General features: G+C 42.6%; 1 protein-coding gene across 1 annotated transcript in view; it reads left to right on the forward strand.

Moving 5' to 3' along the window:
• Window positions 1-209: 209 nt before the first annotated feature.
• The window catches only part of PKHD1 (polycystic kidney and hepatic disease 1 (autosomal recessive)), a gene marked incomplete at its 3' end in the record, with an annotated part of 174,336 nt that continues 161,915 nt past the window's right edge, over window positions 210-12,630 (forward strand). Inside the window, exons 1-8 of the mRNA XM_009695590.1 lie at window positions 210-261; window positions 1,362-1,439; window positions 4,241-4,385; window positions 5,350-5,449; window positions 7,230-7,287; window positions 8,736-8,814; window positions 11,148-11,222; window positions 12,469-12,533. Of these exons, the coding sequence (XP_009693892.1) occupies window positions 210-261; window positions 1,362-1,439; window positions 4,241-4,385; window positions 5,350-5,449; window positions 7,230-7,287; window positions 8,736-8,814; window positions 11,148-11,222; window positions 12,469-12,533 (652 nt within the window). The remainder of the gene's footprint in view (window positions 262-1,361; window positions 1,440-4,240; window positions 4,386-5,349; window positions 5,450-7,229; window positions 7,288-8,735; window positions 8,815-11,147; window positions 11,223-12,468; window positions 12,534-12,630) is intronic.

Genomic DNA, 12,630 nt, shown 5'->3' on the forward strand with positions numbered 1-12,630 from the left:
TACTGTGTGAGAGATGAATCAGTGTTTTTTCTTTGATTCCACATTGCAGTCCATTTTGTCTACTATAACACAGATCATTAGTCCCACAGGTTTGCAGTGTGAAGAAAGAATACAGATGGACTTTGTTTTAACGTTACAGGGAAGGTCCTAAAGCCCCAAGCCATGATCCTGGAGCCAGACTCTTGTGAAATCCCCATCCAAAGTCCAAAATGGACCTTTGGAGACCATCCTTTCTGAGTGCTGAGCTGATATTCTTTGCAGGTGGGTGATAGAGAGGTGTTGTCTCCAACCATGCTGGTCATATAACACCAGCAAAATCCGGTGTTACTGGGATACAGACTGACTGTGGGTGACAGACATGGAGAAGTGTCTCTAAAAGGTGTTGAATGTTATAGGATATTGACTACAGCATACTGGATGTTGTCCACTCTTATCAGTGGCTTTTCATGGCATTATTTCCATAGCCAGTGGAGATTTCTGGATTCATTGTTAATTTTTCCTGTTCTACCTGGGTTCATCTCACACTTATTAGTTTTCATTCACTTGATGATAGTCACATCACTGTTTGCGTGTTGATACTAAGGGTTCATGATGCAAGTGTGTCCAATATTTGGCTTCAGTGATCAATACTGGTGTTCGGTGAGGTTGCATTCACGTGCAGCTAAGAAGTTGGAAATCTCCTGAAATGCTAAAGAGGAAACTGATTATCACTGTAAAAAGACTTCTGGAAAGTTCTGGTATTTGTCTACAAGAAAAGAAGCCAGCCACTGGTTCATCTGTATTAGCTTCAGGGGATGAGGGTCTCCAAAAGAAATCCTAAATTATCTTAAGAATTTGATGCCTTTATAAAAGGTGTTATATAGCAAGTTACAGGTGACTTAATTTCATGAAACAAGAGCTCCTTTCCAGGCCTGTATTTCTTTCCTAAGGACTTTATCAAGAAAGAGCTGGACAGGCTGTCTTGGAACCAGAAGAGGATATATTTTGTGGGCGGCCCTATGTTTGGGAAAGTATACAGAAGTCAGCAAACACATTTCCTTGAGAGCTGAAGGAATAAATGTGCGGCTTATTGTCTTTATTTTAATTTTTGAGGAGGACAGGAGGATCAGACTATAGGTTGGTTCGCCAAGTCCCAAAGACATCAAAATCCCCCTGAGGGGAAGCAGGACTGTTACATGGGGGAGACAGTTGGGGCAAAAAGGATGAGCAAATTGACCAATTTGAATGTCTGAGAAGGAGAAATGAGATGAAGGATGGAATCACAGGAGGACAGCTTTCAGACCACTATGTCTCATCCTGATTGCGAAATTTTAGATGTTTGCGTTACACTTCAGCCTGATGTAGCTGGGTTGTTTTTGCAGTGACAGCCACGGGATTGCTCATTAAGCCCCGAGAGGGCAGCGTCGCTGGAGGAACGTGGATTACTATTACTCTGGACGGTGAGTTTTAAACTCTTATGAAGCACATGTCAAAGGAAGAGAGAATCAGCTCCATTCTGAGATTTGCGGTTGGAATGACAAACCCTGAGCAACAGAGCCATGGGCTGTGGCACTCATAACATTAAATCAGCTTGAAAATATTACTTTGTAAACTATTGCTGATGGTTGCTTGTTTTTAAGTTCTTTCTAAGTGAGAGAAGTCAGATTTTTATCTTATTCTTGCAGATGTAGGGCTAGAAATTTCCTCCCTGCCACTCTTTTTGAAGAAAAGCTGAAAATCTCTGTTCATAGGTTCTGTGATGCTGGAGCTTTAAAAACACTAATGATAAACACGAGATCTGAGTAAAAATCACAGAAATATATATGTCGTGCTCATTTGGACCCGAAAAACAGCCTTACAAAGCTATATCTGACTTTCTGTAGTGCTGAATATTGATTCATTGGGAAGAGAGTTGGTTTCTCAACCAGCTGTAGATTTGATTTAGCTGCTCAAGTTCTGACACTTGGTCGTTTATATCTGGGATGAATGGTATCAGTCTTATCTCTATGGGAATACACAATATTTGAATGATGAAATGGAGGGAAGAAAGGTGTCACCGAAAGGCTGGGCCAGCACTTAAAACGGGCGGCAGACGCTCTCCGTTAACCCCCTGTCTCCCCCGGGAGGGGAAAGGACGGAGAAAAGGGAGAGAGACTTACGGGTTGGAAATTAAAACTACTTTAATAATACAATAGTGATGGAAAATAGTATAAAGTATTAATAGTAATGCTAGTAATAATGGAAATAAGAGGAAAAGTATATAAAACCGATACTGAGTGTCCTGATGAGGGTGGGGGGATTGCAACCCACACCCCCCAGAGGCTCGGCCGCTGCCGCAGCAGGGAGGGCACCCGAACGTCCCGGACCGGGCTCTGCAGCCGAAAGGAACCGGATTCAGGAATGCACGGATCGGGGTCGGAGGCAGGAGAGCGAGCAGGGTCCCACAGGGATGCCGGCCATGAAAGAAGAGAGCGAGACCCTCGTGATCCCTTAGCTTTATACTGAGGATGACGTGGATGGGATGGAATACCTCGCTGGTCAGTTTTTGGTCACCTGTCCCATCTGCACTCTTCCGCAGGTGCGACCCTTTTACGACTTTTTACTCACTTAACAAGAGGGCCAGCAGTGGCCTTGGTTCTCATGGGGATAAGTATAAACACGGGCCATTCTGCATACCAATCCTACTGATACTTCAGTAGCAACTATAAACATCGAGCGTTATCAGGCCTGAAACGCAGACAGTGTCTGAAAAACATGTAGCTGTACTGTCAGAAAGTGCAGTTACTTAGAAGCTTAACTGAAAGAAAAAGGCCTGAAAGGAGAAACAGTCTTGTTTAAGCCAAACCAGCACAAAAGGAAGCTCAGATCTTCAAGGGCAATGTTTCCCTGTGTGGCAGGCATAGACAGTCACGGTTCAAGCAGAGTCTCTTTTTTTGGTAGGGCAAAGAGGACAGCCAGGTCTTGGGAGAAAGGGAAAAACCTTCCTGGGACCAGGAGGAAATGTGCAGTTTTCTGGGAATTGAGAAATCAATGATGTCATTTAACGTGAGTCTGTGGGCTGGGAAGCACCTGTGAAGATCGTGAGCAAAGGGAGAGTTATTTGTAAGCCTTCTTCGTTTCTAGTTGTATTTGATTATGCTACAGAAGTTAAGCATTCTGGTTTATGTTCGGATAAAGCTTGACTTTCTGAAGATTAAAATTCTTTGATCCTTTAGGCAGCTCACTCTCAAGAAATGTGCTAAGCAAATCCACCTTACAGCACAGGGCAACTTGAGGTCCTGTCAGCAAAACTATGCAAGACATCAGAAACTGCAAAGACAGTGTCAAACGGTACTAATTTTGCAGGTGCTTTAAGTATCTATGGGCATGTGTTTTTTTCCGGTGTAGATGGCTGAGGTGATTCAAACTCTCAAAACTGTCAATCTCTGCAGTAAAATTCATATGGGAGAGACCAAAAAAAGCCATGCAGCTGCATGGTGGGATGAACTTGATCTTAATATGTGTGCTGGTTTTGGCTAGGATAAAGTTAAATTTCTTCCTGGTAGCTTGTATGGGGCTGTGTTTTGTATTTGTGCTGAAAACAGTGTTGATAACTCAGGGACGTTTTGGTCACTACTGAGCAGCGCTTAGACAGAGTTAAGGCCTTTTCTGCTCTTCACACCACACCACCATCGAGTAAATTGGAGATGCACAAGAAGCTGGGAGGGGACACTGCTGGGAGAGCTGACCCCAGCTGACCAAAGAGATATTGCGTACCATATGACGTCATGCTCAGCAATAAAACTAGGGGGGAGGTTGATGGGGTGGGGCCGTTGCTCAGGGACTGGCTGGGCATTGGTCAGTTGGTGGTGAGCAACTGTTTTCATTTGCATCTCTTGTCTTCCTTGGGTTTTATTTTCATCTCTCTTTGTTATTTTTGTCCTCTTTTCCTAATATAATAAATTATTATTATTTCTTTTCATTATTAACCAGTTTTTATCTCAACCTATTTGTTTACTCACTTTTACCCTTCTAATTCTTTCTCCGGTCCCAGGGCAGGGTGGGAATGAGTGAGCAGCTGTATGGTGCTTAGTTGCTGGCTGAGGTTAAACCACAACCATATGAAATTACACAAACATAATTTAAAAAACCCTGATTAAGGGCTCTAAGTATTGCTCCTAAAGAGAAGCTGGGTTACACATTCAAAAATATTTGTCATGTGTGACTGAATGTGAGTGATCCTGTCCTCACAGCACTCTTCTAATTGATTTTAATTACTTAGGCTCAACATCCCACCAGCTAGAATATGTTTCTTCAGCCAACGTGTCCCAGCTGGAGGTGTCCCTGGTCAACCCAGACCTGCCCAGGTTGCCGTGTGATGTCTCTCCTCTGTATTTTGACTTGGCCACTATAAGATGCAGAACAAGGTATGATCTATGATCATAGTGTGGGTGAGACATTGTCATTTGTCTGGTAGAATCCTCATTTTCTTTCAGTGTCTGACAGGCAGTTTGGGAGTTGAAGGAATTCCTCTGACTGTTACTGTGCCTGCACCTGAGCAGCTCCTAAGCTGTGTTGCTTTTATTCTTGTTTCAACTTAATAACGCTAGGCTACCTAGCATGAGAGTCAGAGTGAGGCTTCTTGGAGAAGCTAGACTCAGATCTTCAAAGGTTTGTAGACATCTAATTCTTGGATGCAAAACTCCCAAGAAAATCTTGGTGGGGATTTTACCAGCTTTTGGTGTTCTTGAACTGTCCAAGGTCATAGAGGTTATGAGTAGAGCAGGAAACGAATACGGTTTCAATCACCAGCTGGGCAATCTAAGCTCCCTGTTTTCTATCCTGTCCTAACCTTAGAGAAGTTGTTTGACTGGAAGGCTAGAGGTGTCTCGAGGCTGTAAGAGTGTCCCTAATGGGGCTCTTCCATCTCTTGCTGCTATGATTTGTCTGGGAGTTAATTCTGCTGAATGCTGTTCTGAGAAACTGTGCACATTAAGGATGCAGCATTAATTTACAAACCAGGATCAAGATGCCCTGTAGATCCAGGCAGCCCTGGGTTATTTTAATACTAATGAATAACAATTATTGTCTGAGTATGTCTAATGAACATGTCTGTGTTTTGCATTAACATATGATTTGGATAGAGTTCTGATGTAGTCATATCACCTTCTGCACTTAACTGTAATTTCTTGCTGTGTCTCAACAGTTCTTTTAAATTGTAGTTTTAGAGTTTGGGTTCATATGTGTAACGTTTGGGTTCACAGTGTAGATTTCCTCTATTGAAACCTCAGTAGACCTGCTAAGAATAGAGACCCTGTGAAGGACCTGACATTTCCTACAAAATAAACCCAATCTGTATAAAAATAATATAACACATTTTCTTCCATCTAGGTCTTCACCCCAGGAGGGTTTGTACTACGTGGAGGTGACCTTTAAAGGACATGTGATCAACAACCTGACTGAGGTGGAGAAAGAAAACTATACTTTCAAGGTAATCACCAAGCAAGTATAGAAATGATGATAAAGAATTCAATGTATTGAAGGGAGTCAAACTTCAGACATAGTATCACAGGGAATATGTTGAAATATGATCTCTCATATGCTGTATGTCTGATTGTGTGTCAGGACAAGAAGGTAGGATGCTTCTTCTCTCCCTTACAACTAGGTGCACAGAGGTACTCATCACTCTGGCACTGGATAGACTAGATGACCTAAGAAGTCGTTCTGAATCAAAAATCTGGGTTCAAGTTAATCTGTCTCTGCACTTAAACCATACAGTCAGAAGACCCTATGCTGGCTTCTTCTGGTGTTACCCTCTCAGCTGCAGGGTGGCAGCTAACAGTCTGCATTGACAGGTAACCGTGCGCAAGAATTGCTGCCATGGGCACAACCAGTTCCAGGAAAGGACATCTCTTCAGGTCTAGGACAGCTCTCCACAACTAAGATGAGCAAGATTCGGAAAGCTCAGATCTCAGTTGTGATTTCATATCTGTTGCTCAGTTATTTTGAGAGCTTGCTACTCCCCTGCCCCAGACCAGTATTTTCCCTTTGGCTCTCAATGTCAAAACACATTGTCTCAGGAGGTTGTGGGGTATGAAGGTATCAGACCAGTTAATGATGATGGTGTCAGGATCTCTTGCAGAGCAGAATCCTTAACCGTGGCTGTGTGCTTAGGATGAGGCATGGTGTGTTTGGAAGTCACATCCCACCTCTGTGCTAACTGAGTATCGAGCCAGAAAGCCCAGTGTTTTCAGTAAATTGCACATTAAAGCTGAAGAGTCGTTGGGTGGTTCAGCTAGCTTAGAGAGTTGATGAAAAATCACCAGGGGATGCTGTTAATGAGGCACATTCCAAGCTAAATAAAACACAATGTGTCTCTTTGTTTTGGAACTGGGACCTGGGAGCTATGTGTATTAAAAATTAATTTTGCCTCCACATTAGATTGAAAAAAGCCCACTGCAGGCAGCAACAAGTCTGAACAGCTCGGAAGACTTGTGTCAGCTAGTGGCCCTAGCTTTCATGCTCTTTTTGGCTTCTTTCTCCACATCAGCTCCAGCCCAGGGTATGGCATGATCTTGCCTTTGCTCCTCCACTTGGAAAGCATTCCTGTGTGTTCCTCAGCTTCTGAGAGGCTTGCTTCAAAGCACTCTGCTCCTTCTTAGCCTCTGTTTGAGTCAAAAATAGTACCCTATAGCAGGTTTTCAGTATATTTCCTTGCTCTTCCCTCAGAGACCAAGGTAGAGCTTTCCCAAAGACACCTCTGATGTATCATACTTCGTTAAGACGGGCCAATACAAGCATTTTCTTTGCTACACTGCTTTAGGGTACCCAACAAGCCTGCTAAAGGCTAGCTGAAGTATTTCACTTCTGTGACGTAGAAATAGTTTTAAAGTTTTTAATAGTTTTAAGGGTATACTATTGGGAAGAAAAATGGTGCCATAATGCAAGATAAAATGGAGATCTCAACTTCAGATAATGCATGACTTAGAAATTTTATAGTGTATTAAACCATGTCTTCTGGAATTGACTCAAGCCAGAGTGGACAATTTGGGCACCAAAGCAGTAAGACCTACCCTGAATGTAGCAGAGGGGGCAAGAAGGGTATATTTGCATTTACTCCCTTCTCAGAGCAGGACTCTGCTTCAAAGATCAAATCTGAAGTGTGAGTCTCTGAAATGCGGTTGCCAACTGTGTTGTGAGCGATGCATAATCAGATCTTGTTGGACTGCTGCGAAAATGACTGCCATTTAACTACAAATTTCTCTTTGCAGTTCTCTGCTGCGCAGACACCTGTGGTTTACCAAATTAGTCCACCATCTGGCATCCCAGGTACGCGACCTTTCTTTAAACTGCGGCCCACTTTAATTATTATTTGATGTTCCATACTGTCTTTCTCCTTAGTAGGGATCTGTCTTGCTGGGGATTAAAATGGGCACCTCCAGAACTTAATGTCGAAGCTCATGCTGAACAGGAAAATAGGTTTGCACAAGGGGAGAGAGTCTGTGGCACTGGGTAGAAGAGAAGTTGGTAACGCACAGTGGCCAGGTTATTTAGTACTTGGCTTCTGTAGCCCAACGCTGCCTGAGTAGAGAAATGTTGTTCATCAGATGGATAGGTCTAACCAGTCTCAATTCTTGAGTCATCTGACCCTATTTAGTAATAGTTTTAAGAAGAATTAGCTATTAGGTGATGATATTGTAATGCCATACAGACCTTTCGGTTAATGGGGCTTTAGATCAAACTTTAAGGTTACGTGAGAGGACTGTCAATGGTTTTGGTCTGAACAGTTAACTGGTGTATGGAAGACTTTTCCACCTTATTTCTATTCTGTTTGTATTTGCAGGCTGCTTTAGAGAAAATTGAAATGCTGATTTCCAAAGTCAAGATTAATCAAAACATTTTGATCTCTCAAGAGTACAGAGAGGCACATGGATGATTAGATCACATAGATGCTTCTAAATCTAAGTCCATCCCTCATTTCCAACTTTTTTCAGGTGCAGTTCAGCTCCAGATTCTCATGCCTTGCTTTAGGGTGCCTGTATGGAGGTTTCTATGTGTTAGCTGGACGTTTGACCTCCCAGTGTAGTCATAGAATCATAGAATTATTATGGTTGGAAGAGACCTCAAAGATTATCAATGAAGAATATGAGAGTAACACTAAGTGTCTAGTGCTATTTGAGATGACCTGGAGCATGAAGGAGCAGGTAGATGAAGGAGCATGAAGGAGCAGGTAGATATGACACAGGACCAGGAAGATTCATTCCGTTCTGGAGCCACAGTGGGAGGATATGGTACCTCAAATGATTTAAGACAACTGAACCAAGCTGTGGTCAAGGGAGTGCTGGGAGTGATTCAGCTGGCCACGTAAATGCTGAGGTCCTTTTTTAGACCTTGACGCTGTCTAGGGTACAAACGATGTCATTTTGGTGGCCTCATGAGGTTCTACAGTGGAATTTGGCTAGAATGTGGGGTTTAGTTAACAAAAGAGTTGAGGAAAATATCTTCTCAGTACAAATACTAGAGATCTGCTAAAAAATCAAGAATGGACTTTGAGGGAAGCAAAGACTTGTGTTTTGGGAAAAGTTAATTAAGTGCAAAGTCACCTTGAACTATGGTAGAAGCTGAAGAAGCTAAGAGGAGCCATCAGTGCAGCCAGTTAGGCAGCTCTCTGCAAAATTTGCAAAGACCAAGAATTTCTTTTGTTCGGCTCACAAAATCTGCAAATAAATTCTCTGCTTTTAAAAGACTCCCTTTGTTTTCCATTTCCTTTTAAACAGGAAATTTAATAGAGATTTATGGGAAGACAATTGCTGGAAGATATGAGACCCTGGACTTCAATGTGGATTATATTGATGGGTAATTATATATAGACTGCTATCTGACCCAGTCCCTGTAAATTGGTATTTCTTCCATCAACCTCCTTGACAGCAATAAATTGCAACCAGTTGGCCCAGAACTGCCATTTACTTCCTTTGTGGTTTATTGCAGCTCATGAGTTGGGCTCCAGCAAACTTTGTTAATCTAATTGCAACTGGTCCATTAAGCTAGTTGGTTTGTTTACTGGCAGCACAGTCAATCACAGCTCAGTGTGAATTGTACTGTAATTGCGTCTGGTTGCTGTAGATTTTATTTTGGCTAGCAAATTAAAATTTAACTAATTAAAATAATGTCAGGATCTAAAAGTTAAATAAATTTTCCCTTCTATTTGCATTTTTAGAAAAACTATTAGTTTGAAACAGATGCTCTGGTGAGTCAGAAGACAAAGCAGAAGCCTTTTGAGACAAAAGGCTTTGTTGTTCACTGTTTTAAACCGTCCCTGGTCACTTCCTTGATCTCAAGGAAGGTTTGGTTTTTATTTTCTGCTGCTTCTATGGTTACACACAGCAGAGCAAAGGAGGTAGATTTAAAAAATTTACTTCAGACTAGCAGCACTTGAAGCACAGTGAATCCAAAATGAGCATGAACACTGACCTGCCATCTGTCATATGTATTTCCATATGTATTCAAGTGTTTTCAGTTACTACTGAATTATGATTTCCTTGCACTTGTGTCAATAGCAGTGAAGAACTAAGTCCAGGTGAATATTTTAAAGATAAACTATTAATATACAGTTACTGTGCTGACATTTTAAGGATCATTTCAGGAACCAGGGAAGGTGCGTATTCTCAGCAGTTACAAGTTTTAATTACAGCAGCAGATATTTGACCACTAGATGCTTTTTAACTCCTTCTCAGGCTGAATGAAAGTATCCCTTGCTAAGTAACTAAATTCTCTGCTAGTGTGAATGAAAGTCCAGTGCAGATTCCTGCCATACCAGCTGCACCCATTTATCAGCCCTGCATTTTTGCTCACTGGATGTACATTGGCATCCTTTGTTCGATATTAATTACTGTTTTACCTGCCTCAAGTGGAACTGTGAAACCTTTGAACAGTGGAAAGAAAGGCTGATCTGTCTGACTGCAGGTTGGGCATGCCTGCATGCTCCATTGCGAGATTACTCATTTACAGCTTAACCTCACTGTTAACAAAAAGGAAATGGCCTTAGCATACCAGACAGGTTCACATTGTAGCTTCACGGGAATACTTTGCCCATTTTTGGTGTGTTAGTAAATACGTAGCAGGTGGGGACTTGGACTTGACCAGAGCAGTCTGTCACTCAGTAACACTGATTCAGCATTTGGAGCAAAAGAGAGAATGGTTTTTATACTTTCCAGTGTGTTCTGCACACCTTTTCCATGCTTGTATGGGATGCAATAGTCCAGTGATGCCAAACCAAAAATTTTGAAGCACTGAATTTTTTTTCTATTCATCTTTAAAAGGAAAGGTATCTCAATATCAGCAAGTTGTATTAATAAAAGCAAACTTTTTTATTAAAACCTCATAAAATTACACTCTGAAGTATGGGTCATAGCAAAATGTTTGCATTACGGATTTTAATTACATATTTTCCTTAATTACCTGTTCATTCTCAAAGAATCACTGCCAACTTTTGTCTTTTATGCTAATTACTCTGAATTTATTGCTCCCACCTGATTCCTCCTCTCCACTGGAATTTGCCCCTTGCCATATTGGCTCTTTAAGGTGGGAATACTTGAATTTGCTATGAGAAGCTCGGATGATTTCTAGCAGAGGTTGTTTGTAGTGTTTTTTCCTCACTGAAATAAAGAAGTGACTGAGCTGCATCTTGAAAGAGTATGGCTGTACAAGCGTGATGCTGTACTTGTGCTGCCTGATGCACCTGGAAGGTAAGGGTGGGTATAGTCCTCCTGGAGCTCAGACTGCCAACCCTTCCCTGCAGGGAGGAGGTATCAGGTCATTCAGAGCTGGCATGGGACACCTGGAAGGTAAGGGTGAGTATAGTCCTCCTGGAGCTCAGACTCCAACCCTTCCCTGCAGGGAGCAGGTATCAGGTCATTCAGAGCTGGCATGGGTGTCTCGAAGATGATCCTGCCATGATGTTTACAGAGGTGCAGTTCTTGTAGTATTTGGGGGATACATGTTGCAGGTGAAAAGATAAGAGATAAGGGCTTGTCCAGTTTTCTGGAAGGTTAATAAATGCTAGATACAAGTAAGGGGAAATTCCTGTCACATTTGAAAATATTGGCTGCCGATTTTAACAGGACTAGGTTTTCATCTGCAAAGCTCTATGTTGCATCATATCTCATCTTTCCTGTTTATTTTTTGCCTAGGCCAGCTATCCTTATGGCGGAAGGAGATGGATGGACCAGTCTCTGCTCTTTTGCTGACAGGCGAGCTGGAAGCATGTCAGTTCTTGACTTACCTTTGGTTTGTGTGGGTGCAAGGGCTCAGCACAGTTTGTGCACAAAAAATTTTCTTGGCTTTTGGAGAAGCTCGTCTGCTTCAGGTTAAGGTGGAGAGAGACCATGGGGAGTTGACCATGTTGTCTGTGATGGGTAGATGAGGGTTCCTGGCTCTCTGTGGCTCTAGCTGTAACCAGGCAGGGCCAGGAGCTGTTCTCTGACCTGGAGATGGTATGCTGTACCATGGCCACATCCGTTCTGTTCAACTCTTTAGACTCCAAAGCAGGGTATCCATTTCCAAGCTACCTATTGACCCTGGTCAATGCATTGTCTTCAGTCATAGGTAGACACCAATTAGAAAGATGTATTAGCTGACCTGAGCAGAAACTGTGCAAGCAGCACTCTAAAAATTTAACAACATAGGCAGACAGGCTCTGGTGCCTGGGTCCTGGCACTGCTCATTTATTGATATTAATGTATCCTTGTCTTCCGTAAGTTGCAGGACATATTTCAGGCTATTGACTCTTGCACCCTGTTGAATTACAGAAAAAGCCATGGGCTGTGCAGCAGTGTTTCTTCTATGAATGGTGCACTTCTTACAGTGCATGTGAGCCCTGAAAAAGTGGGAGGCTCCTTTTACAGAGAACCAGGGGAAAAACCTACTTCTACAGAAGTCAGTGTTAAGGTTCCTGAGGTCCTCAGTGGACCCTCTTATTGCACTGTAAAATTCCTCCTGGCTCCCAGGAAGGGGACCTAAATGCCAGTATGAGTTGTTGATGGGACTTGTGTCATGCCATGGCTCCAGAAGGTTGATGTAATGCCAGCATATCTGGTTTAATTGCTACCTGCTTCTTAAGGATTAGGGACATGCACAGGGGCAAGTAGAGGTGAAACAATTTTGTCCTCCTGTTTACCCTCACCCTGTGCCCAGATTTGTCTCTGCTCAGCTTTTATTTCAAACGGGGTTTCTGAAGGTCACCCACAGGATCAACTTCTGGAATAAAGAGGCCAAGCTAGAGCACTGTGTGTTGCTGGAAGGCATCCTCCTGAGCTGCTGAACTCTTGATCATCAGTGGGGAGATGGGTTGGTCCTCTCCCATCTCACCTGTTTTTCTCCCTTGTTTCTAAAGGGAGCCAAGGGTGACTAGCTTAGATATATAAGCCCACATATTTTCTCAGTTAGATGATTCTCCCTGTATTTTGCTCTTTTTGCTCCCAAGGCTCAGCAAAGTTCTTTGTCTCTCCACAGCTACCCTATTCAGACAGAAGATGGACTGGGGACGCTGCAGTGCAGGGTGGAAGGGAACCATATAGGTTGGTGAAAAGGGGGAAATATCAGGGGTTTTCGTTAGTGTCTACCTATGAACTGAGGTTCTAAGTTGATATTTGGTTCAGTTCCTACACACGCACC

This window comes from Cariama cristata, unplaced genomic scaffold (genome assembly GCF_000690535.1).
Source record: "Cariama cristata isolate BGI_N322 unplaced genomic scaffold, ASM69053v1 scaffold2512, whole genome shotgun sequence".
NCBI classification, from domain to species: Eukaryota; Metazoa; Chordata; class Aves; order Cariamiformes; family Cariamidae; genus Cariama; species Cariama cristata.